General features: G+C 45.0%; 1 protein-coding gene across 3 annotated transcripts; it reads left to right on the top strand.

The window, feature by feature from the left end:
* Window positions 1-33: 33 nt before the first annotated feature.
* ENDOV (endonuclease V) lies at window positions 34-26,083 on the top strand. Of its 3 annotated transcripts, none has more exons than XR_009761275.1 (9): window positions 35-285; window positions 3,513-3,684; window positions 5,087-5,221; window positions 7,301-7,340; window positions 7,876-7,988; window positions 8,818-8,886; window positions 10,713-10,813; window positions 18,461-18,531; window positions 20,661-20,688. XR_009761275.1 is itself a non-coding variant. In XM_061615787.1 (9 exons), exons 1-9 carry the CDS (start codon window positions 224-226, stop codon window positions 20,689-20,691), a joined length of 822 nt encoding a protein of 273 aa, XP_061471771.1. In that variant the 5' UTR covers window positions 36-223; the 3' UTR covers window positions 20,692-26,083. The 3 variants fall into 3 exon arrangements, 2 of the variants coding, with proteins under 2 accessions (XP_061471772.1, XP_061471771.1); XM_061615787.1 differs by having other exon boundaries at window positions 36-285; window positions 10,713-10,841; window positions 20,661-26,083; XM_061615788.1 differs by lacking the exon at window positions 20,661-20,688 and having other exon boundaries at window positions 34-285; window positions 10,713-10,900.
* The last annotated feature ends 863 nt before the right edge of the window (window positions 26,084-26,946 follow it).

The following is a 26,946-nucleotide window of genomic DNA, read 5'->3' as shown; positions in this document are numbered from 1 at the left end:
TTTTCCAAGCTCTGCTCTTATGGCTGTAACATATGCCTTTCCCTATCCTATGCTGTGTATGTATCAACCGTCGCTTCCAAACGGCGAAAACGCTTCAATGATCGGGCACGAACAGAAAATGTCCACCTGTCTCGTCTTCCGGAACCGTCGTTCTTAGCCTGTGCTTCTTTGGGGGCGTGATGACAACGGGAGCAGCCCAGGAAGTAGTAAGGGAAAGGGTGGAATGGCGAACAGAACACAAACGCAGCCGCCAGTGGCGGCGGAGACATTACGTTGCTGGGAGCGGTAAGATATAGCGGGTGAGGAGGCGGGTGGGTGAGAGATAAAGAGAAACAGGGCTATTTTGCAGTCTCTTCCTGTCGCTGAGCACTCTGGGATTTGTATTTTGGGGGAGACCACTGAAGCTTGCAGTTCGCTTCTGCGCCACCTGCTGGGTTACAGCTTCATAAGCTTTCTCACTGCAAATACTTCCGCAATCCATTCCTCTTAGGACAGCGGTGCCCAACAGTTTTTTTAAACTTGCCAAAATTGTGGCGAATATGTCAACATTTTCGCCACGTGACAAAAAAAAATCAACTGTGTTGTTTTAGGATAGAAAAACACAATGCGTTGAATTATTTATTGATAGAATTAGTGCGAAATTTGATATATATTTGCGGCCTGTTGCTGAAATAAAACACAGACACCATTGCTTGGGTAAATAATGGGCCACTTTATTTAAACAGAATCAATTGAATAATGAACCTGCAGAAGGGAGATTAAGGGCGGGAGCATTCTGGTGATCCAGGCAAAGCCTGTTAGCAGCTATCGGGCGACCATGCCCTGCCTGAGCCTGGGGCTGCCCTGTGCCAGCCCCCCAGCTCCAGCCACACCCTGAAGATGTGTAGGGGGTCCAACCCGCATCACCGCCCCTCGGAGCCCTGAAACGCCGAGCGGATGAGGCACGTTGGCCCCAAAGGCGGCCCGTACCCTGTCCCCGGGCCGTGTAGCCCTGAGCTGCAGGCCTCCGGACCACCTGTCACCCCCAAAGGTGCCTAAAGGTGTCACCTAGCTGCCCTTTCCCTTTAACCTTTCCCCGCACTTCTTCGCTTGCACTCCAAAAGTGACCGTTAACAATTCAAACTAAACAGCCCAATCAGCCTATTGACCCCAGGGGCACCCGTGCTAACCCTTGACCCCTCCCCCCAACCACAGTGTGGAGTAGGCAAAAGAAACCTGCCAGCAAAGCGAGGCAGGCAGGCCAAAAATTCCTAGTCGGCCCCGTAGCGACCAAATGGATCACACTGCAGCAGAGGGAGGGTCGGGCGGGTGCCGCCGAAATTTGAACTGGATGGCGGGAAGCAGGCGGGGCGGCCTTAAATAGCCTTCAGCCGCCCCGCCTCCCTGCTGCGTCGCACGACGGCGCGCCAGCGCGCCGTGTGTGCACGCATCCCCCAAGATGGCGGCCTGGACATCGACAGCGGCCGCAAGCTCGTCCCTCTGCCCGGTAGGTCCCGGGCACGGAACGGGATTCATTAAGTAAGACAGCTGCTGCCGTTTCTGGACGGGGATAGCCTGACCACTGTTATCCACGCACTGGTAACCTCCAGACTGGATTACTGTAATGTGCTCTATGTGGGGCTGCTCTTGAGGTTGGTCTGGAAACTGCAGCTGGTGCAAAATGCAGTAGCAAGACTGCTCACTGTGGCAGGGTATCGCCATGTCACCCTGCTGCTGAAAGAATTGCACTGGCTGCCCATTTGCTACCGGGCCAAGTTCAAGGTTCTAGTTTTGGCTTACAGAGCCCTATACAGTTTGGGACCAAGATACCTGAAAGACTGTCTTACCCCTTATATACCCAGTCAATCACTGCACTCTGCAAGTGAGGGCCTCCTGCAGATACCATCTTATCAGGAGGTCCATTCTGCACAACATAGGAAACGGACCTTTAGTGTAGTGGCACCTACCCTGTGAAATTCCCTCCCCTTAAGTATTAGTCAGGTGCCATCTCTGTTATCTTTTTGGCGCCTATTGAAGACTTTCCTCTTTCAACAAGCTTTTTACTTTAAGACCTATCCCAGTCTGCATCTGTGTTGGAATTGCTTTTAATATGTTTTTTAAAAACCTTTTTTCCCCTAAACAATATCTTTTTTAACCTTTTTTATTAAATATGTTTTTAAAGCTTTTTTAAATAAAGTTTTTAAAGTTGTTTTGTTTTAATGTATTTTAAGGTCTGTTTTTATGATGTTTTAAAGTGTTTTTACTGCTTTTGTTTGCTGCCCTGGGCTGCTGCTGGGAGAAAGGGTGGGATATAAATTAAATAATAAATAAAATAATAATAAATAAGTAGTTCAGGAAAATTCATAAAATCAGTTAGACTACATCTCAACAGCACCTCCAAATTTTTGTCCAATATCTGTAACCTGTATTTTGATTCCACCATTTTTACTGCATTAAAAGTTGATTTACAGAACCATGTTGAACCAAAAAATTGAAAACCATTTTGAAATAACTATTTGGAACACATTTTGATTTAAAGTACAAGTCCACATCATAACAACTGAATCATTTTTCAAATGTTGAGTGTCTTGAAGTAAAATTAGATCTATCTTGAAAAGGTGCCTTGCCAAAGAAAAAAGCCTCCCAAGCTCTTGGGATAGTTGAGAACTATAGATGTTGAAGTGCATTTTGCAGCATATAGGACCCAAGGATGGATCTGTGATAGTTAAGGAGAAAAGGGTACACGCATTTTTGAACTGGTACATGTGTAAAAGAATTTTATTTAAAAATATATTTTTTAAATGGGTGGTAAAAGTAAAGCACCAGTTTACTATAGGTTAATAGCCATTTCATCATATGTGGCACTTGACTACTGAGTTGGATACCAGGGTATTAGGACAAACACAACATGTAGTCTGCTTAACCACACATTATTTAGCTCTCTTTTCCTGTATGCCCACCCTTTAGTATGGTAACATGCACACACTATTAACAGTATTGTTTTCTGCAGTACTTTTTCAGTGTTTTGAGGAACTGTTGGAATATTGGGAGTCAGGATTCAATCAAGTTTGTCACATAGTAAGAGCAAAGCCTAACAGTGTGATGTTCAACCCGTTTACTCAGCTGTCAATCCCACTGAGTCCTAGTAAGGGTGCTTGGGATTTGAGCCATAAACAGTGCAATCCTATACATGTCTCCTCAGAAGTAAGTTCCACACTTCCATGGCCTGCAGAAGTCTCATGTGTATTACAGTAGTCCGCAGACAGAAGAGAGGTTAATTTTTTTTTAAAGAGTTAAATTTTATGGTGGAAACATTGTTGCTTCTGGTGCGTATCTATCTTGTTCCACTGCCATCTCCAGTTAAACAGATTTTGCAGGGTTTAATAACCAGAGGCAATCAAGAGATAAGCATACACACTGTGGGCAGTGATGCATCTATCATATTACTGCTAACACACTGAAAATTGTCTGTCCCCAACCTGTTATGGCACTGGAAACAAACAGATTCTACCCAGTTCTTTTGTTTTCCTTAGTGATCAAGCCCAGTTGAAGGCAGATGTGATTGACCAAGACACCCAGGAGTGGCAGAGCAATCCCTCCTTTGCTGGGCTGGAGAGAGTTGGTGGAGTGGACCTGTCTTATGTCAAAGAAGATGACACAAGTGCCTGTGCTTCTCTGGTGGTGCTCAGCTACCCAGACCTTGAGGTAAAACAGTCATACAGCTAGAGCACATTCTCCGGGAAAATGATGAGAATGAAATGCGGAATCTTGAAGCTCTGGTGGGGTAATATACAAAGGAGAAAAAAAGCCAAATGTTCCTATATTCATACTTGCTGCCAGGATAACTTTTAATTTAGTAGCCATCTTCAGCTGCCAAGTTGTTTGTTCTGATAGAAAGGGTGAGGATAAGATTGTGGCAGCAATGTAGGAGTAAATCAGTAAGAACATGGTGAATTTGGGGACTTGTGCCGGATTATGTATGTTATGGCTATAGATTCTTATGATGAGCCCTATTAAGATGGTAATGTGTATTATGTCACTTGCTTCAAAATATGTTAAGCCACCTCTGCTACATTTGGGGTCCCTTCCTGCTCATTCTTCTAAGTGGGGCCCCGGGCTTCTACTTCAAAGTCCTGCCCCTGATGGCACCACTGGTTCTGCTTATCATTTTAGAAGCTGTACTTTCCTATCCCTTGAAATCCTTCACCACTAAGCCAACATTTCCCAAGTCAAAACCACATGCACTATTTTAAAATGGTTTATAAGGCTGCAATCCTAGCCCAGTTGACCTGAGAGTAAGCCCCATTGAATTCAATAGGACTTATTTTTGAGTAGACATGGTTAAGATTGTGCTGTAAAGTCTCTTTATCAGTTTCATCTGTCTCTCAGTTTATAAAAAACCAAGACAAAGAGTTATAATTTTGTTTCACCGTTTATAATGAATTCTGAATTCATTACACTTTTGGACTAGCAGCAATTTTATTTCTGAGTGTTTTTTCTTAAAAGATCATGTTAAAAAATTGGGTATGTATACACTTTGGAGAAAGTTTATGAGAAACTACAAGAACATAGTAATAATAATCTCCACTATTTCTAAAGCTAAACTTCTTGCATCACAGCCCCAAATACGTTTTGCCATTGAACTTCTGGTTCGTTTCCAAACATAATGACCTGACAAGTTTTATTATATATATATTTTTTCGATTTCACACATTTCTTTTTATTTAATATTTTGCAAGTGAATGGAGCTTCTGTTTGGCTTTTATTGTTTTCAGCAATCAAAGCTGAAACATTTTGGATTTTTGAAGAATGTGCACTTTTTGTATCACTTTTTGCAGTTGCAAGAAAACAAAAAAATGTGATCCATTTGTCTCTCTGCTAAATTAAGGCAGTCAGAACATGGCTGGCCTTGGGTATTTGCTGCCAAAAGACTGTTCACAGATTGATAGGGATGATGGGACAAGCCTGAGTCTTGAACTGGTGGGAGATACTTCTCAGCTTAGAGACTTTAGTGGGTGCTTGGCAGAGAAGTAAGTAAGTGCTGAAGCTTCCTCAGTCATAGCCATGAGGAAATAATTGACTCTGCATTCTCCCTCCATCTTCTCAGGTCCTGTACGAAGATTGCTGCATGGTGGCTGTGAGCGCTCCATATGTGGCAGGTTTCCTGGCCTTCCGAGAAGTCCCTTTTCTTGTGGAGGCAGTGCAGCGATTAGAGGAAAAAGAGCCTGGCCTCAGGCCTCAGGTGTGATAATTTCCCTTTACCTAAGAACAAAATAAGAGCCCTGTTGAATCAGACCAAGAGCTTGTCTAGTCCTGCATCCTTTTTCCCACAGTGACCAACCAGCTGCCTCCAATGAGCTCACAAGCAGGGTTTGAAGGCAACAACCCTCTCCTGCTGTTGCTTCCCAGCAAGTGGTGTGTGTGTGTGTGTGTGTGTGCGTGCGTGTGCGTGCGTGCGTGTGTGTGTGCGTGTGTGTGTGTTGGCCGTCCCTTCTCTTAATGGGAAATTACCACTAACAATGTCTGCCTGCCCTTTCTGGATAGTTTATGCCCATAACCGACATCTGCTCCACAATAGAGCTAGGCAAGCTACCAGCCCAACACAGCATCTGTGGGGAAAAAGAGGGATGCCACATATAACCACAGCCTGACAGCATGTATAAGGATTCGCTGCTGTTGTTTTAATCTGTTGCTTTTAGTTTGATTTCATGTGTGTATGTTTTATTCCAGTGATGCCCAAATTCTTTTTTCTCCACGGGCCACTTGAGAATTACTGATGGTCTTGGTGGACCACTGAATGATTTTTCTGCCTTTTATAGCAATTGTAATGTCCTGTGCCAGACACTGTATGATTTTTATTTGTATTTGTTTTGCTTCTTTCATTTCTTATATTGTATTTTATTGTATTGCAATTTGATTGCAAGCTTCAATACAATAAAGTACAGTATAACAAATAAAAAAAATACAATTAAAAATCAACATGAATGAATGAAGCTTCTGGACTACAATTTAGGAACCCCTGTTTTAATATTTAGTTATTATTCTTATATTGCTAAATTGTTATGTTCTTTAAAAAAACAATTGTTGCTGTAAGCCACATTAAGTACTTTTATAGAAAGGCAGGGTAGAAATTATTATTGTTGTTGTTGTTGTTATTATTATTATAGAATAGCAGAGTTGTGTAAGGCCATCGAGTCCAACCCCCTGCTCAGTGCAGGAATCCAAGTTAAAACATACCCAACAGGTGGCTGTCCAGCTGCTTCTTGAATGCCTCCAATTCTTTCTCTTAATATAAATATTAAAAACTAGGGGTTCCTTCCCTGCTCGCTTCACTCACAAACCCCACCTACTGTTGCCAGTGCACCCCCTCACCCCCACGGGTTGCCAGTGTTCCCCCTCCCCTCATGGGTCACCAGCGCTTCTCCTCCCTCCCCCCCACAGGTCACTAGTACTCTCACCTCCCTCCCTGCACACAGGTCACCAGCTCTCCCCCTTCCCCCCCCACAGGTCACCAGCCAGTCCTTCCTCCCTCCCATGGGTCACTGCCACCACGCAACTTGTGCCCCAAGCAAGCAGCAGCACCATCACCACCACCACCTCGCCTCACAGCATCACACTACACATGAATACTTCTGCACAGGCTTGCCCCTGCACAGAATTATGTAGTGTGACACTTATGAAAATATTATAAAGGAAGATAAATAGCTTGGTTCCAGACTTATCATGCTTAGAGTAGACCTAGTGAAACCAGTGGAATTTAAGTTAGCTTTGCTGGATCTGAATGATCCAGCAGTAGCCAACTAGGTGCCATGGTCACCCACATCAGCCTGTTCACTTACTCAGTGTATTTCTGTAGGTACAGTTTCCATTGATATGTGCAGCAAAACAAAGAGCTGCCTCATCTCTGAGCACATGCTGAAGGGTTCAAAGTGATCTCAAAGGCAGCACATCTGGAGTCATCCACAAGTGCTATGGAAATTCCCTCACAAAAGAAGAAAGATTGAAGAGGGATATTTCTAAACCAGAAGGATGGCTAGGTCTGAGGAACAGGAACTGTGACACATTCCCCTTTCTACAGCTCTGATCTTGAGAAGGGGAGTGTAAGCTGCTCACTTCCTGTTAGTAGAGCTCAATGCCAACAGTGAGTCATTTTTGGGTATGGTTCTGTGATTGTGTCACGATTCTTTCTGCAGCGGGGAAGATTGCTTTTCAACTCATGTATGCATTCTCTCTCACAACATGCACACACACATTCTATTATCATTAAAGTTTCCTACCATGTATTACCTCTCACTTATGTCCCTCTTTGTGGCTTTTTTAGGTTCTCCTTGTAGATGGAAACGGTATACTTCATCATAGAGGTAAGGCTACTGAACAATCATTTTAATCTAGCAACTATTCAGATTTTCTTTCCATATTTGATTGCTCTGTAATCATGCCTGGGAGCAATAGAGATGCCAGTATGGGGAGTTTCTCATCAGTGCTGGCTCCAGCGTTTACAGGGCTCTTGGGCATGATGCCCTCCATTTACACTCCTCCCACCAAAGTAGGTGCACCTCTTCCTTGCCACTGCTCATTAATTTGCTCTTTCCTTCAGGCCCAATCCCCACACTTGCAAGGCATCACCTCACTCTTATCGCTGCTTGCATGCAAGAAGATGGCAGGTGAAGTGGCAGCAGCAGAAAGGAGGAGGAACAACCAGGGTCATCAGCAGGCCCCTCAAAAGGATGTGGGGCCTTGACAAGTGCCCTATGATGCTGACCCCTTGCCTCTTCCACCATATGTCACCCTCCTTTTGGATCTCATAGCCTCACAAAGAGGCCCACAGGAAACTGGAAACCTCTCTCACTGGCTTTTTTTCTTCATTGTGTGCTCTTTCCACTTTTCCTCTGTCAGGGTTTGGCATTGCCTGCCATCTTGGTGTGCTCACAGGTCTTCCCTGTATTGGTGTAGCGAAAAATCTCCTGCAGGTTGATGGTCTGGCTAATGATGAGCTGCACAAGGAACAAGTAAGTCCCGCATAGTAATTCTGAGCTCGCTTTCTGAACAGCAGATAGGGAAAGGCTGTAGCTCAGTGGCAGAGCATCTGCTTTGCATGCTAAAGGACCCAGATTGAGTCCCCAACCCCTCCAGGTTGGGCTAGGAGAGAGTCCTGCCTGAACCCCTGGAGAGCTGCTACAATAGTGTTGAAGACAACAGTGAGCTAGATGGACTAAGGCTGTTGACTCAGGTTAAGGAAGCTGCCTACAAATCCTACATCCCAGGAACTGTTGCTTATTGTACTCTTGGCAGGGAATCCTGCAGGAATGGTAGACGTTTTTGCTGGTCTGCCTGCACTGCAGTTGCAATTCCAATATTCTTCCATTAATATGAATCTGTTTGAAATGCAATAATGGTGCTATGTCAGTGGCTGATTCACACATAATGCCGTGACTAACGTGCATTGCCCACCTTGTGTCAGGGAACCATAGCCGACCTTGGCTTCCGAGCATGTGTGTGTATACGCATGCATTTGTTGCATGCACATTAGTTTTTACATATGCATGTTAAAAACATGTGAAATGCCCCCAAATGGGAAGCCGCTCCCTCCTGCATGTAGTGATACCTGCAAGCCTGGAAGAGAGAATTTCATCGAAGCTACTCTTGTCCCAGACTCTTTTAAGGACTTGCTGTACAGAGCAACAGGACTGAACTGACACTCACAAAGAAAATGGCTGACTAGTGTGAACCCAACCTCTTCCAGCAGCAGAGGGAATTCTAGGAAGTCACCTCAGATCGATCCAGTTCATCCACCTTGACTCATCTTGGTTGCAACAAATCCCTTTCCTTGTATTCCAGATCCAAGATCTTCAGGCAGGAGGAGACACATTCCCCTTATTGAATACTTCAGGGAGAATCTTGGGTATGGTAAGTGCTGGCAGAGAGGGACTACTGGGAAGTGGGCAGAGTAGGAAGCACTGAGCTACTGCCAAGGTTGTCTTCACACTTGTCAGCACACTTGGATGAAACGGATTATCTGGATCCATACCAATCGGGTTTCAGGACTGGACATGGAACTGAAACAGCCTTGGTCGCTCTGGTGGATGATATGAGGAGGGCATTAGATAGGGGAGAATTCACCTTTCTTGTCCTCCTAGATCTTTCAGCGGCTTTTGATACCGTTGACCACGGTATCCTGATGGATCGCCTGGAAGGACTGGGAATTGGAGGCACTGTTTTACAGTGGTTCCGTTCCTTTCTCTCTGACAGGCACCAACAGGTAGCATTGGGAGATGAGGTTTCAGACCCTTGGCCCCTCACTTGTGGAGTGCCACAGGGTTCTATCCTCTCTCCCATGCTATTTAACATCTATATGAAGCCGCTGGGATCTACCATCAGGAGATTTGGGCTGCGGTGTCACCAATATGCGGATGACACACAGCTCTATCTCTCATTTAAGTCTTCACCAGAGTTGGCTGTGGAGACCGTGTCCAAGTGCCTGGAATCCGTGAGTGAATGGATGGGAAGGAACAGGCTGAAGCTAAATCCTGACAAGACCGAGGTACTGCTTGTGGGAGACAGGGGTAGGCTGGGTCCTGTTGACCTGAGGTTTAATGGGGTACAATTGCCCCTGAAGGACCAGGTCCGCAGCCTGGGGGTTGTTCTTGATTCCAGGCTGTCCATGGAGGCTCAGATTTCGGCAGTGAGCCGGGCAGCCTGGTACCAACTACACCTCATACGCAGGCTGCAACCGTACCTCCCTGTTCATCAGCTCCCACTGGTAGTGGGAGTGGTCACCTCTCAATTAGACTACTGCAATGCGTTCTACGTGGGGTTACCCTTGAAAACGGTCCGGAAACTTCAACTGGTACAGAATGCGGCGGCTCGTTTACTTACAAACAGCCGTCGCCGTGATCATATCAGAGCTTAGAAAAGTTACTTTTTTGAACTACAATTCCCATCAGCCCAATCCAGTGGCCATGCTGGCTGGGGCTGATGGGAGTTGTAGTTTAAAAAAGTAACTTTTCAAAGCTCTGGATCATATTACACCAGTATTATTTAATCTACACTGGCTTCCAGTAGTTTTCCGGGCCCAATTCAAGGTGTTGGTGTTAACCTTTAAATCCCTATATGGTTCCGGCCTGGTTTATCTGAAGGAGCACCTCCAGCGTCACCAACTATGCCGCCCGACAAGATCTGCCACGCAGGGCCTTCTCTCAATCCCACCAACAAAAGTAGCTAGGTTGGTGGGGACTAGAGAGAGGGCTTTTTCGGTGGCGGCCCCCACTCTCTGGAATTCCCTCCCGTTCGATCTTCGACATGCCCCTTCCCTGGATACCTTCCGCCGAGCATTAAAAACTTGGCTGTTTGGTCAGGCCTTTGGGACTATCGGGATGGGCTAATTATATACTCAATGCCCGTTGCTATGTATTACAATTGCTGCTATTCTGTCACTGTTGATTATTTGTATTTTATTGTATTTATTGTATTTATTGTATTTACTGTATTTTGTATTTTATTGAATTTAATATGTACGCCGCCTAGAGTGGCTTCGGCCAGATAGGCGGCCTAAAAATTAAATTATTATTATTATTATTATTCAGACCAACAGGGAGTAGACTGATTGATCCTCTGTTGTACTTTTTGCTCCATCTGGCAACAATGAGACCTGCATTGGGTCCAAGCTCTTTGGAGTTTCCACTATACTTGTGCCACTTATACTATCTGTATGTTTTGTTTTTAAATCTGCCCAGGCCTTGCGCAGCTATGCCAAGAGCACCAAACCTGTGTACATCTCTGTGGGACACAAGATGAGTCTCCAGTCAGCCGTGCACCTGGTCCATTCCTGCTGCAGGTATCGGGTTCCTGAGCCCATCCGGCAGGTGCGAGCAGGATCTGCAGTTAGAATGGTGACACTGTCAGCCTCAAGCTAGGGGACCAGGTGATCTGACAATAAGTTCTGACTTGCTTGGTCAGTTGTAGCCTCACCTAGGCCAGCATAATGTTTCCATTTGTGGTTTACCAGATGCCTCTGGAATGCTGCAAACAGGATGATGCCAGCATCCCGTTGTGTGTCTCCAGCATTTTATAGTCTGAGGTTATACATCCTCTATAGGTGGAGGTTTCAGTTTAGGTATCTTGCCCACCAGTCACTGAAGATCTGTTCTCCATGACAGAAATGGGCAACCTGCAGCTTTTGGCCTAAATTTCAAAAGCCCTTTGCAAGCAGTTAGTTTGGCAAGAGCAATTTGTCTCTTTTCCGGCAGTTTGCCTGGCGTAATTTTGAGATCAGCTGATGCACAGTTGGGCAGCTCCACCCACCTGTCAGATTTGACCTTCTGGTGTGGTGAGGTAGGGGAGATAAGGATTTGGCCCACTGGTGGGATCCAGTTCCCCACCCCCGCCCAAGGGAATACAACTCTTGACAAAAAAATGGTCCGTACCACAGCTCCATTAATTTGTCTAATCCCTTTTTATAAAAAAAGCTCTCTCTTAGCCCTCACCCCACCTAGTGGTGGTGAGTTACAGAAGGGAATGATGTGGTGGGTTGAAGAGGTACGTTGTTTTTTACTGACTTGAACCTATTATCTCAAGTCCAGCCTCTGATGCATTTCCCAGTATGCACCCTTGTAGTCTGAGAGACTGCATAGCTCTGGAAGGAGCGCTAGAAGGACAGGATGAAATTACAGGACACAAAGGCCTATTACAAAACAACTTCTAAGGGGCTCTTAGATTCCTCCTATGGGAGGAATATCCTGTGCATATGTGATATTTCGTTCCTTCTCCATCCAGTTTTTTTTCTTGGCACTGCCTATGCAGTTCTCTTTCCCTATCACACTGGCATTTCTTCCACAGAGTTTTTTGTGGGGAGACATGTTGGGCCTTCTCCATTTTATCCTCACAACATCTCTGTCATGCTGCTGCAACCCTCATGAGTTGAGTGGTGATTTGAAGCCAGGGCTTCCTGGTCCAAATCTAACACTCCGGACATTACATCACACCGGCGATCCCTCCTTTCCAAGCACTGCATGCATGGCTGTTCTTTCAGCAGAGTGTTTTTTTTCTTTCTGAACTTTCTTTGCTATGAATTGCTCTGGTTGCTTCCATCCAAGTTCTATTAGCCACTTTTTCATAACTGGTTGAGAAAACGTGAAACTAACTTCCCAGGAGATGTTCCCTTTTTCTGAGAGAACTGGATATTTAAGATTTTTGCAAGGATCCCAGCCAGTGACTTTTCCTTCTATCATCCCTTGATCCATCTCACTGCTGCATCAAGGGAAGCAATCATTTTTACTGAGCAAACTATATGTTGCCCATCCTCTATCAGTGTATGAAGACCTCCATCCAAATGTTGTGCCTGGGTGGTCCACCTCTGTGTTCCCAGAGTGCCTACGGGATATGACTGCACACAATGCAGGTGAAGTCTGCCCCCTGAATAACCGTGGAAAGCATGCACATCAGAAGCCTGAAATGGTAGGCATGTGGCTCAAAGGGGTACATTAAATTGCCCACCCCTGCCTGACTGAGCCCCCTCCTTTATTTGGCATAGAAATTACTTGCCAGTTAGAGTTCCATTGAGAGTCTGGTTGCTGGCTGGTTAAATGACTCCTTAGCGGAATGGCTGACTGCAGTGCTGACTCTTTCTCAGGGCTCTGCAAGACACTGCAGAAGCTGCCAGTCGAGAATGCAGCCAGTAAGTGGCAGCACTAGACCATCTGAATTTACCCGGAAGCAGGATTTGAGCAGTGGGAGATTCTGGCATGGTGTGGGTGCATCAGGCATGCCATTAGTCAGCCTGTGCCTTTGTTAACTGCATGCCGAGAAGAGGTTTAGAAGGAGGAGCTTCTCCCTTCCCTGCACCATGATAGGAGATGCTGCAGCTAGTGCCCAACTACCAAAGCTGCAGGAAACAGTTTTGAGTTGAGAGAAGGTCCACTGATACTCCCCAGTATTTTGCCTGCCAGCATCACCCTTCAGGATGGACTGAGGACAGGAGTCTGCTTTGACACCCCTGTAGGTTCACAGTGCCAAATAGCTGTAGGGAACAGGATGCAGCACTTTGGCACTCTCATATCCCTTTTGGGTCAGATCTTTGATATGTGAGGGAAGCTTCACTTGAGGTGGGACGCACTTTAAATGTAGAAGCATTGAGCCACCCAGTGTCAGAAGAAAGGCAGACCTCCTCTGACGTGTACTTAGAACTGGGTCTTTAGCAGCCAATTAGTTCACAACAATGCATACTTTGAGTGTTAACTACTGATTGCCTTATTACCAATTATTACCAACGCATTCTCACGCCTGATGGTGTGCCCCCCCCTCCTCTATGAGAATCACTGATCTAAATAACGCAACACCGAAATGATGGTTTGTGCTCTGTGCATGCGAGGGTTTGCACACATGTATAACTGGGAGTCCCTCATGATTTATGGCTGGTTCATCCACACGTGCACGTTCCTTATTCGCTACAGCATTGGCCAATAAGCCTTAACAATTCAAGCATCAGAAAGAGGGGAAATGTTAATTGCCCCACATTGCCACAAGTACAGTGTTTTCAGTGGAAACAGTTTGTGCATCCAGCTGCATGTCATCAGTTCAATAACCTGGGATTGTTTGTGCACTTGTAAACTAACCCTTGGTGAAGTTTAAGAGTTTAAGATGAGAAGAATTCCTCCAGTGAAACAAGCTAAGAACTCTGTGCTCCACTGTTGCTCTTTCTGGTTGATTATTGCAGTGTGCTCTGTATTTCATAACCTTTTAGTACTTTTAGTACTGTTTCCACTACCACCACTCTCACTGTTACCCAGGAGAAAATTCCCCTGTCCCCCAAAAAGTGAGAGGGAAGCTGGTTGTGTACTCTTGGGTCCCTGTATCTGTGCTTCCTAGCACTGGAATGAAAAAAGGCTGCAAGCTCTTCCCTGTGCTGTGGCAATGGAACCTCAGAGCCCCACAATCCCAGCCTACCTCCCCAACCATGCCCAGCCTGATGTGCCCAAATCTCATCCCAAAATACTCCCAGCATAACCTCCAGCCCCTAATGCTGCTGCTAGTCCACCCCAACAATAGGTGTGATCTGGTGGGCTTATTAAGGCAACATGATCCATATTATTGATTAGCTTCTTGGTTTAATAAGCTGGGTCAAGCTGTCTCTTAGCACAGTATTAGGAGTGAAGACTTGCAAGACTTTTTGCAGTCTAAGAGGACACTTAACGATGCATCAGAACAACTTGTTTCAGGGGTGTCTCCAAACCCCACACACCCCAAAATGAAATGAATGTATCTCATGATGCTGCAGATAGTGTAATCCTTGATAAACTAGATATGAAATGTCCCAGGTTTTAATTCATTTTATTTTTATTTGTTATTGTATTTATACCCATCTTTCCTCCAAGGAGTTCAGAGGGGTATACATGGTTCCTCCCTTCATCTCCCCTCTCCATTTTATCCTCTCAACAACCCCATGAGGTAGGTTAAGCCAAGAGGCAGCGACTGGGCCAAGGTCACCCAATGAGTTTCATGGCTGAGTGGGGATATGAACCCTGATCTCCCAGGTCCAGGTCCAACACTCTAGCTACTGTACCACAATGAAGTGTACAGGAATGTGTTCAAATTCCCTGGTTATGAATTCAGTTGAGCAACAAGAGACTGAAATTCCTGGGTCGTGAGATTCATTTCAGCAGAGTAGATGAGAAAAATGCCTCCAGTGAAACAATCCCACCTGAAGCCATTTCCCCCCCCCATTTTAACCCAGAATTGATGGGTTTATTTTGGGAAAAGGGGTGGCTTTTAGCTGCTGCAGTAGCATATAACACTGGTTCCCAAACCTTTTCCCCCATGGACCACTTGAAAATTGCTGAGGTTCCTGGCAGACCACTTAATATATATATTTTTTGCCTGTTATAGTAGTTGTAACACACTGTGCTAGATGCTGTATGATTTTTTAAAATTGTATTTTAATTGTTTCTTTTATTTATCATATTTTATTGTATTGCAATTTAGATTCCATAGAATTCAAATTGTAATGCAATTGAATACAATATGAGAAATAAAAGAAGCAATTAAAACAATTAAAATCAATATGAATATTTAATGTGGACATGCCACCGACCACCTGAGCAAAGCTCATGGACCACAGTTTGGGAACCCCTGGCATATTACACAGCTTACCTGCTTGAGCCGTCTAGACTCCATTAAACATAGCCCTTGCCCTGAAGGGTTTCCTGGTATGGAGCTGAATGATGGAAACTAATTTTTTTAGAAGAATGTAGGACAAGTAGGAATGTAACTCTCTGCTTATTGACATTAGGCAGGCAGCTGCTGAAATATTTTTCATTTTAGAAAGCCTACCTAGGCATGTAATTTAGTTGTGTATATTTATTTTAAAGTGTTGCTGATTTTATCTCTGTTTTATTGGTGATCATTTTATTATGTACATCACTTAAGAGATTTTTCTGGTTAAGCAGTCTATAATTTTTTCCTAACTAAATAAACAAACAAACCCAGCCAGAGTTTTGGCTTGTTCTAGAATTTGGAAGTAATTCTACTAGGATGCCTATTGAAAGATACTTCCCAAAAAAATATGACAACCCACGATGCTTAGTTTGACCCACTGGCCCTCTACTATTTCACTCAACTCAGCAATTTTGGTGGCACACACCTGCTCACATCACTTTGTTCTGCTCACCTGTAAATTGGCACGCTTGCTGTTTCAGTCAGCCAGTCAATCAAAATCTCTCTCACACACACAAACACAGAGCTAGGAGAGGTGAGGCAAAATCTCATTCTTCTCTTGCTTCTCCTTAGGGAAATCTCTCACACCCTTAAAAAGTCATAGGGATAGAAGATGGGATCGCAACGTTAATCAGGATGCACTTCCCCTTGAATCAAGAAATGAATTAAGAAGGGATCATAGCTCAGCAAGAGAGTGCATGCTTTGCATGCATATGGTCCAGTCCCCATCATGTTCACTTTAAAAAGGGTCAGGTCAGAGCAGCCCTGTAGCGAGACTTCCTTGTTAGGTTGTGCAGTCATATTTCTAGGTGGGGCACTGGGGGGAGAGAGGCACATAACACTAGCCAATCCCCTCCCCCACTAGTGGAGAGGATGTGAGGGCCAGGCCAGGGAAACGAAAGGCAGTGACCTTCCCCATCACCCCTCCGTCCAGACAGTGTGTTAACTTACATGAATGAAGTTTAATCTGTTGAATTGCCTCACTCTTTTTTGAGAGATTCCCAGGAATACCAGGCTCCAAAGCTTGATTTTGCCTATAGTGACAGTCCCCTTTCATGTGTGGTCTGCCCCTGTGTCCTGATTCTTCATGAACTGAACTATTTTGGTAAACACAGTGAGCCTCCTGAGCTTGGTTTTGATGCTGCATCAGGTATCCCAGTTTTAGATTCCACCTGGAAAAAAACTTGTCCATTCAATAAGTTTAGGGAAGGGCAGAGAAAAAATAAATACTATAGGGTGTGTTTGTTAACTGTCGGAAGTTATCTCTATTGAGATGCGTAGCAAAGTTGCGTAGCGCTGAGGAACAGAGAGTATTGAGCGAGCTTAGTGTGTGTGTGTGAATCTTTGCTAAGATTCTACCTTCCCTGCAAATTAGTCAGACAGAGACTAAGCTTTAAAATAAGAAACAACTACATTATTCTGGAAGTACATGCTTGATAGGAAAGAGTTCTATATCTAGCTAACTGGCTATGCTGGAGCAACGAGCACTGGTCCCAGTACTCGCCCTCATTCTGGTTGAGAGGGAGAGACAAAGAGAAGATGACTGCTCCCCTCTCGAGAGAAAGAGAACACTGAGAAAGATGGGAAGGAACTGGGATCAAACATCCTGTTGCTTATCAGTCTAGCAGGAAGGGAAGAGACGGCAGGATCAAAGGGATAGGTATAGCCTCAACCAGCAAGAGGTCTAGCTCTCTAGCTACTCTTATTAACCCCATGCAGTCTCAACCCACCAGGTTGGAGTTGAACCTCATACATTCCAACATTAACTGCTCCTTGAGAACCCCTCCTTCTTGTCTTGTTCCTGGCCTTTAGATTTTCCTTCCTGTTAGACAATCAAGGGAAAACTTTTTAACTGGCTGCTATATAAAGGACGAACAAAGCAATTGGAAGCTAATTGTGGAAAGCAATTAGATTTTTTTTTACTGGTTTCTGGGTTGATTTTTCTGTCCAGAAACCCTAGAAAGGCATACTGAGCTGCACAAATTGGGAAAATCAGAAATTAGGCCTGAGTTACAGTTTAGTTGTCCAGCCAGCCAGCCAGCTAGCTAACTGTAGTGTACACAGCAATATTTCTATTCCTGTAGGGTGTTTTTTATCCTTTGCCATAAAGTCATCAAGAAAAAGGAGAAAAAATAGCCACTATGATTGTGAGTATAGTCAGTGCTTTCAAATAGTAAAAAGTAGCCATATTTTCAGATCACTTTAAGTTATATCTGTATTTCACCCTTTAGCAATAAGCACCCAGTCCTATTCTACTAATTAGAAAAACTGCAGAATAAACAAACTCTGACTTCTTACTACAGGAAAACAAACATGCTTCTTTGTTGCTGGCTGGGTAGATAGCACAACTGAAACTGAAACTGAAAAGCAGAGCAAAGAAAAGTCCAAGTGGTGGAGTCTAACTCTACCCCATAATACAAAGTTCTAGTATGTAACTCTTCAGGGTATACAGGTTTTTTTTTTCTGGATCACTTAAGTAATTATAAGTGATTGCGATCATGAGAATCCACCCTCAGTCAGGGAAAATCTTGAGTGAACAGGCTTTTGGGAGCTCTTCCAGATGAGGCTTTTCTTGTGCACTTGCCTTGCCTTATTCACTGAATTTTTCAGAGGGTCCAGTTCTTAAATTGTGCTTGTTTTTCAAATAAGCTATTATTGAGGTTGCCATTGTCTGTCATGTCACAAATTAAAAAGACAATTTCCCCCAAAAATCCAAAGGGGGGAAGCACTGCTATGGGGGGGGAAGCACCCCCACCCCTACTACAGGCCTGGGTCAGAGGTGATGGATGAGAAAGATTTCCAACTGAGATCCTGGAGAACTGCTTGCATGTCAGAGTAGACATTCATTGTAGGCTAAGTGGGCATAGAGCCTGACCTTATACAAGCCAGCTTCCTGTGAATTTGTTCCTTGACTTGGTGTCAGCTCTCCATTCTGTAAAAATGCAGTCCATGGCAGTAGGTAGATGTCAAAGATGTGGTTTGCTGCCTAAATGCTTAGAGCCAGCTTGGAGCACAGTCCAGAGACATTGTATGAACTAGTGGGTGACAGCCACCCATTTCCTGGTTGATCCAGAAAATGGCAATGAGATGCTTGGTCTCAGTGTGGGCGGGGCTGGGATTTGGGCCTTGTTTCTTCCATTTCCGTTAGATGATGTCAGAGCACAGTGGTTTTATCCCCCATTCACTACCTGCCCAAGCTCCCGAGAAATAACCACAGGCATCAGCCAGCCCAAGCACCCTGTCTACCTGATTTTGTCTTCTGACCTAATTCCAGGCAGACATAAGATCCAGAGAATACATCCGGAAACATTTGGAGGCCATTTCTGCACTGCCTCAGCCTGAGAGGTAGGTGTGTGTGTGTGTGGGGGGGCTGAATGGCCACATGATCCCTTCAAGCAATCTGCTTTTTTAATGCTCTTTAGTAATGGCATTAAAGGGACAGCCCGGGTAACGTGGCAGGATGAAAAGACTGCAGAGCCCCAGAGAGCGGCTATTTCCAGTAGAGCACCTTATTGTGCCATGTGCTCTCTGGAAAATCATGTGGGTTTCCCCCCTGACATGGCAGAAACATTTGACTTGCATTTGCCTTGAGAAGGTCACAAAGGATTTGCTCTTTTTTATCAAATGCACCAGAAGCTGTTTTGGCAATGCAGAAATAACAAGCACTAAAATGTATGAGGTGTTCTAGATAGGGTTGCCAGGTCAGAAGCATCCCAAAACCTAGCCTAAAAAGGGAAACAGAGTCCTCTTCACCCTGATACAGGTGCTTACTCTGCCCCAGAGGTGCAAACTGTTTTGATGCCTTGTATTTCTGCTTGCCCTGATCATACGCTTTCAGCAAGACTCCTGGTGCAGTGGCATAGCTGAGGAGCTGCCATTTCCTCAAGACTGGGCAGCAGTATACTTTTGCCATGGAAATCCTCTTCCAACCATGGAATACCCCTTGTCATCTCTGGTTAGACCTTTATTGCTGTAATGTCAGGGAGTGAGCATGCTGTTTCAGGGTTTCTGTTCTGCACAGTTCTGGTGTGCAGGAGACATCCATCACCACCGCCACTAAAACATCCACATAATGGAGGAGAATGTGCATGCTCTAGTGCAGGAGTGGCTAACGTTTTTGGGGGCCGAGGTCAACATCAACTCATGGCCTAGCCTCCTGGGGCCACATGTCAAAGTGGGCATGGTTGAAATGTAAAAGAGCATGTTGAGAACTGTAGTTCTCAAGGCTGCTATCCAAAAGGCATGGCCATCAGCTATTCTACACTATTTTAAACCATACCTCATCATTCATTATTGATTATTCAGTTTAGTAAAAAATAAATTAATTTTAAGGGCAAATTGTGGAGGGATGTCTTTGGAGGTCACAAAATTCTTTTTGCATCACAGTGTCACAGTAGAGGACCAGTACGAAGAATGCTTTTATTTTTTTTTAAAAAAATAAAAAAATGAAAATCTTGGTGGGGGAGTTGTGCAGTCCACAAAAAAACCTTGGTATCACAGCAGGGGCCCCCACAAGAGCAATTAGAAAAAAAATGCTTCTTTTTTAAATTAAAACAGGGTGGGAAACCTTTTTCAGCCAGAGGAACACATTCCCTTCTGGGCAACCTTCCAAGAGCCACATGCCAATAGTGGGACATGAAAGTGGGCGGAGCAATAAATGTAAATATTACCGCCATATGGTAGGGGGGAGGGTTGCATACGCACTCACACGCACCTCGCTACCCTCCATTCCAGACAAGGTAGAGGCATTATCATAGTTTAGGGATGTATTCTAGCCAGGCAACAACAAGAGGGGTGGCCTGAGGGGTTCTGAGGGCTAGAGAGGCCTGGAGGGCCAAATTTGGGCCCAGCCCTGAGGTTCCCCACCCCTGTTTTAAAAGAGGGGACCTTTGGGGACTTTTGACATAATGGCATCACAGTGGAGAACCCATGGAAGCATTCAGATTGTTTTGAAGAGAACAACTATTTTTCCCATTTTTTGAAAAAAAAAATACAACTGGAGTGGAGTTGGGCCACAAAAAAACTTTTTTTGGGGGGGTGGGCATATGGTCTGCAGGGCATGGCTTAGCCACTTCTTATCCAGCATGAGCTATGCAAGTTATAAGGCCGGCTTCCCCTCTGTGCAAAGGGTGATGTATATGACACTTTTTCAATGCAAGCCTGTACATTTTACTGAGAAGTAAGTCCCATTGACTTAGCGGCACTTACTAGAAAGTACGTAAGTGTGCCAAGGACTGCAGTGTCTCTTTCTCTAGGTATTACAACATCCACTTACAAATGCAGAAACCTGCCATAGAAACTGTTACTGTCAATAAATAATCTCCAAAGAATGCCTGTTTTGAGATACTGAAAATGTTACTCAAATAGGCTAATTAATTGGCTAACAGCAAGACTGTTGATGAGCTTTTTTTTCACTCTAATTTGTTTGGCAGCCCTAGAAGTTTTCTTGCTCTTTTTTTCCTCCTCTTTCCTAGGATGAGTGAAGACAAACACTCTGAACATTAACTGCAATATCAAGGACGTTTTTCACAATCTCTTCATCCAAACAAGTGGCAGAACAACCTTCTGGCTGGCTTACTACTACAACTACTGAATTCTACTACTGCTGCTGATTTCTTTGTGCAGAACTACAACAGAGGACACAAGTTATGTGCAAATCTCCATCCCAGGGCTGCTCCCCACATTTTGCAGCAGGAAAATCTGTGTTTGTCTCCTAGAGGAAGTTTAACTCTTTTGGTCCCTGCCACAGGCCCATCTCTTTTCTGATATTACTGTTTACTACTGTTTACAGTTCAGAGGAAGCACCAATGGAAATGCAAATAGTAGTTTTGGAGAAGTAATTTTTCTTGGGAGCACCCCGGAGGGGGGAGTTAAATCCCCCAAAAAACATACAGGCTACTTGCATTTATGCAACTAAAGTCACCTCTAGTTTGGGCTTCAGTTGGGAAACTGCACCCTCTCCAAGTGTCTTAGAAAACATACACGTCTAACAACCGGTATATGGCAGGTTACTATATTATATTTTTATATTTACACATTTGGTGAGCCCATCTTAAATATATAATGTGTGAAGAAGCCACAAGTCCTACTGAAAGGACTACAAGTGAAGGAGTGGTAAGGGAGAGTAAGACCTGCGCATGTGAACTTCTGTTCCTAACTCTTTTGCTGACGCAGACACCTACAGCTTAAGAAGAACTAATTGCTTCTGTTTGCAAGATTTAATATTTTAGATCTTTGATTTATAAGTGAAGTGCTGAAAAGAAACCTTTGCTGGTCATCCTTATGAATGATTGTATTTATGCCCCTTTGTGCAGTTTGCCAACATCCTAGAACCTGTCCTTGATTCTACAATAACAAACCAGAGACTGTAAGATAATAGGGAAATAAGGCAAAAGATTGGGATTTCAAGGGAGGGATTTTTTTATTAAGAGTTGCAAGTTTAGCAAAGCAACATGGCTCTTGTCATTTGGCCAGTGTTACTGCCTGTTGAGCTTTTTTTAGAGATAAAGAAGGCTCAGCCTCCTGGCTTGCCTCCCCCCCCCACTCTGTCTGCATGATCGTTGATGCCACTTTCACACCTCCCTTGGTGACAGATTCTGAATCCCCAACTCCTGATGATCCCAGCAGATGGATGGTGAGAGGACTTTGTGTTATCGTGTGGGTGTGTAGCTTGCGGAAGCCAACAATCTGCTGCCTTGTTTTGTAGGAGACTGGGTCTACATTCAGGCTGCAGAGTAGCTTATATCTTGCCTGGCGCATCATTTAGGCCACCCTTAGCCTGCAGGATTAACAGTGTTTTGCCTCTGACCGTTGATGTTGCAATGGCCAGCATGGTCTTGTGGCAGTTGTGAGTAGCTCACAGGAACTGCAGAGAGGAGGGTGTAGGAGGTGTGTTGGGTGCATGCCTTGTCCTGGCATCCTACTGGCAGAAGTCTGTCCATGAATACCCATGGAACACACCACACCCCTCATCATGTGGGACTACAGAACCAGCCAATGCGTGGGCTCCTCGTCCTCTGCTCATTTCACCCCTGAGATCTATGCCAGAGCATTTCTGACAATAGCACTTAGTTGTGACCTATGACTGCATCTGTAGCAGTAATCTCTTTCTCCTCCCCTCCCCCACCCCGCCATCAGAATTGCTAATTCTCTTCACTCCCATCCCACAGTCCACCTGTTAGGCAAGGCCTGAGTGTCTTCCTTGCATGTTGCATTCAGCCTGTGACTCTTCGTTTTGATCTGCAGCCCCCACTTCATCTCCAGCTACGTAGCCCGGTCCTCAGCATCCTTTCCTTCAATCCCATTCCACAGTCCATCTGTTATCCTGAGCTTTGGGTCTCCCCCTCTTTTTCCATTTATCATGATCTTCCATTCCAGCTTCACTATCGCTGCCACCTTCTTAACTCCAGTCTGCAGCTCCCTCCTCTTCCAACATCTTGACTCCCCCCCCATCTCTATGCTGCTGCTGCTGACACTCAAATCCTGATGCTAGGCTGAGCTCCCTGTCCCAATGAATATCCTGGCTGGCCCGACAGTATCCAAGATGCCTGGGTACCCAATGGAGCATTGCCTTTGCCAGCCTTCCCCATAAGGTTGCCAGGTCAGAAGCCTCAGTGGCATCTCGTAGAGGACACCCTCCCCTTTCCTGGGGTATATGATTTGTGCTGTCCCAGAGCAGATTTCGGGGTGGGTACCCCCAGTTACTTATTTTTTTCTATGTGTTTTTGTCCATTTTGATTTTGCATTGATGCACCCGTGCGTGCCCAGTGCCCAGCAGAAGCTCTGGGCCGGACAGGATGCACTGGCATCTCGTAGAGGACACCCTCCCCTTTCCTGGGGTATATGATTTGTGCTGTCCCAGAGCAGATTTTGGGGTGGGCACCCCCAATTACTTATTTTTTCCTGTATGTTTTGGTCTGCTTTGATTTTGCATAGATGCCCTCCTCCGTGCCCTGGGCCCAGCAGAAGCTCTGGGCCAGGCGGTATGCAGTGGCTTCTCGTAGAGGACACCCTCCCCTTTCCTGGGGTATATGATTCATCCTGGCCCAGAGCAGATATTGGGGTGGGCACCCCCAGTTACTTATTTTTTATGATTTTATGACATCATTATGTATTTATGATAATATCAGAAGCCTGATGATTTTGATTGCATAAATGTATTGTTATTCTTGATGGGGAGAGTCCCCCGATCACAGTGATATATCATACAGGGTACCCCAACATATATTTTGGGGTTCAGAGACATGTTAAGTTTGGTTTGAAGTTGCTGTAGTTGTCAACTCTTCTTTTTTAGTGTTTTGAACTTTCAAGCAAATAAGGAACTGGGAACTAGGAACCAACTTCAGCGTTGTGTCAGTTAAATAGATTAAACAGTCGTGGGGGGTGGCGGCTGACATTTTGGTGTATATCTCGGGAACCAGACCACCTAGAAACTTAAATATTTTTTTAATTGAAGCTGAGAGTCTGGAGATTAAGGGGTGCTAGCCAGAGAGCCGGAGGGGCCCCCCTAAAACTGGAGACTCCGGCCGAAAACCGGAGACCTGGTAGCTCTACTTCCCCAGCAGCTCCCTCTTCACTCAGTGCGAGGCACAAAGGCCCAGCGCTGTCAAGGAGCCAGCAGGAGCAAAAAGTCCTTGCAGCTGACATTTTCTTTTGACTGCAGCCACAATCTCAGCTCTCAGGGGTGGGGAGCTCAGCTGTGTCTCAAAGCTGGGGTGGAAGGAAAAGGGCTAGAGAGGGGAGGGACTTTAACCACTTCTGCCACTTAACCGTTTTGTGATGGGGAAGGATCTGCAAAGTCTAATTAACGAGCTCTGCCTGCAAAAGCAAATTCCATCTGGCCAAATGAGATGGTGCCATCTGTGCACAGCTGTTGAGGTGGAAGTGCCTGAGCCCCCTCCCTCCCCGGCCATCCACCAGATGGGTCCATCCATCATTCCATGACTCCACCTGCTTGCTCACACTGGTGTTCGTTGCTTTGGAACTGGAAGGTCTCTTGCCATGGTATATAGCAAGGCCATTTGGAAGGAAGTCCACAAGCTATCAGGAAAGGGTGGGAAGGGAGAGAAAAGAGAAAGGGATCCCCTACTTAGCCTGCTTTCTTAGTGCAAAAGACCAACTTTAGCAAGGGGTTGAAGAGCAACAGGGCGTGGCAAGGGGCCTGTGGACTGAACTGATGCCACTTCCTCCATGGCTTCGAGACACCTTCCTCCACCACCCAACGTTCTTCATGGCTTCTGTGCCTTTGAGTGTTGTGGACTCAGGAAGGAGCCTCCTGGAGCTTTAGATGAGACAGGAAGGAACCACTTGCAGCTTGTGTCAGCTAGATGCTTTTTTTTTTGCCCCCTTCCCTTCCTCCACAGTCAGCAGGAGGATGGGAGGGAAATGCCTTCCTCCTTGGATCTCTTCTGCCTGCCACAAAAAGAAACAGAATGTTTATTTTTCAAAGCTCGTTTCTGACTCCAGAATTCTCCCTTCTGTCTCCCACTTTGGGTTGATCTTCCCTTTTTCACTTTAGTTATTTAGTATGTGAGGGATCAAAATCCTCATTTTCTTTTTATCGTGTTTCGTTTTCTTCTCTTCACCCATGGCTCAGTGGATCACCTTCAAGAAGTGTGAGGACAAAGTCCCTTCAATGGATGGCTGCTCTGCAATCTGATCCAGCCGGGGGGGTGGGGAGGTGCAGAATGTTGAGGACTGCACACACACAAAAAACAACTCTCCACCTTTGGCTGCTGTCCCAAAGTAGTAGCTATTGAGTTCCATCTAAGTCAAGGCATAGTAGGTGCAGTTTTCTTCCACAAGCCAAAATACAAGAAGGAGCAAACCTTCCATACCCTTGACATCTATAAAGCTTCTCCTTCATTTGGAGAGGATCTCTTTTGCTTATAATATCAGCGTGGGAGGTGCAGAGACATTACAAGTAGTTTGTGTGTATCATGTCCTTTTCAACATTTTTATTAATGACTTGGATGAGGAGATACCGAGAGTGCTTATCAAATTTGCAGATAATACAAAATTGGGAGGGATAGCTAATACCTTGGAAGACAGAAACAAAATTCAAAGGGATCTTGATAGGCTGGAGTATTGGGCTCAAAACAATAGAATGAAATTTGATAGGGACAAGTGGAAAGTTCTACATGTAGGAAAAAGAAACCAAATCCACAGTTATAAGATGGGGGATTCTTGGCTCAGCAATACTACATGCAAGAAGAAACTTGGGATTGTTGTTGATCACAAGCTGAATATGAACCAACAGTGTGATATGGCTGCAAATAAGGCAAGTTTTATTTTAGGCTGCATTAACAGAAGTACTGTATAGTTTCCAAATCACATGAAGTATTGCTTCTCCTCTATTTGGTACTGATTAGGCCTCATCTTGAGTACTGCGTCCAGTTCTGGACACCACAATTTAATAAGGATGCAGACAAACTGGGACAGGCTCAAAGGAGGGCAACAAGGATGGTCAAGGGACTGGAGACAAAGGCCTATGAGGAGAGATTGAAAAAAATGGACCTGTTTAGCCTTGAGAAGAGGAGACTGAGGGGAGATATGATTGCACTCTTCAGTACTGCAGTACTTGAAAGGTTGTCACACAGAGGTTCTACTCGATCTTCTCTTCTTGATCGTCCCAGGGTGCAGGACACGGAATAATGGGCTCATGTTACAAGCCAGATTTCAAGTGAATATCAGGGAAAACCTCCTGTTAGAACGGTACAACAATGGAACCAATGACCTTTTTTTCTTTTCTTTTGGGTGCCATTGGTTTTAGCTATGGGTGGGTTCGGTTTCGTTTTATATTATAGTTCTTGGGTTTTTATGTAGTTCGTATGTTGTATTTTACTTTATCTTGTACGCCGCCTAGAGTGGCCGCTTGTGCGGCCAGATAGGCGGCCTAGAAATAAAATTTATTATTTATTATTATTTATTATTATTTATTATTATTTATTATAGGGAGGTGGTGGGCTCTCCAACACCAAAGGCATTCAAGAGGCAGCTGGATAGCCATGTTTCGGGTATGCTTTAAGTTGGATCCCTGCATTGAGCAGGGGGTTGGACTCGGCAGCTTTATAGGCCCCTTCCAACTCTATCGTTCTATGATTCCAGCACCAGACCTCAGCAGGACCCTGCACACACACACCGTGTGCTTAAATACACCCAGGTGCACCAGTGCATCAGCATGCCTGCCTGCCATCACTCAAGATTCTTTTTTGAGTGATGGTCCTCTGTGCAGTAACATATTACACCTGTCTTCCTTGATGAATAACATAAGAAGAGTCTGCTGGATGAGGCCAGTGGCTCATCAAGTCCAGCATCCTGTTCTCACAGTGGCCCACCAGCTGCCCATGGATCTGAATGCAAAACCACTCTCCCCTCCTGCTGTTTCCAGCAAGTGGTATTCAGAAGCATACTACTTCCGACCATGGAGACAGAGTATAGCCATAGTAGCCACTGATAGCCTTATCCTGCATGAATTTGTCTAATTCTCTTAAAAGCCATCCAAGTTGGTGGCTTTACACAAGAGATTACATCACTGGACTCTTGGGCATTCATGAGGGAACTGTGGGAAGGTTACCTGATTTCTTGCATCTGGGTATGAGACAAAAAGCATCTGGTCAAGTGAATGGGGTGCGTCGCCACACCTGATCACACCATGCCACACCTGTCCTTTCCAGTTCATGTTCCATATTTTGGCCACTCTGTGGGTGAAGATTATGCCCATCTCATGACAAAACTATCAATGAGCCAATGTAGTGTAGT

The sequence above is a fragment of the Rhineura floridana genome, chromosome 3, assembly GCF_030035675.1.
Source record: "Rhineura floridana isolate rRhiFlo1 chromosome 3, rRhiFlo1.hap2, whole genome shotgun sequence".
Classification (NCBI taxonomy): Eukaryota; Metazoa; Chordata; class Lepidosauria; order Squamata; family Rhineuridae; genus Rhineura; species Rhineura floridana.
Note: the sequence above shows the minus strand (reverse complement) of the source record. Positions and strands in the feature narration are given on the sequence as shown.

What these genes read in the sequence shown, in the direction of transcription:
- ENDOV (XM_061615787.1), top strand. Translation starts at nt 224, where the DNA reads ATGGCGAACAGAACACAAACGCAGCCGCCAGTGGCGGCGGAGACATTA. An exon ending in CAGGGAGAATCTTGGGTATG is followed by an intron (nt 8,887 to 10,712) that starts GTAAGTGCTGGC and finishes AAATCTGCCCAG; the next exon opens with GCCTTGCGCAGCTATGCCAA. An exon ending in TTCCTGAGCCCATCCGGCAG is followed by an intron (nt 10,842 to 18,460) that starts GTGCGAGCAGGA and finishes ACCTAATTCCAG; the next exon opens with GCAGACATAAGATCCAGAGA.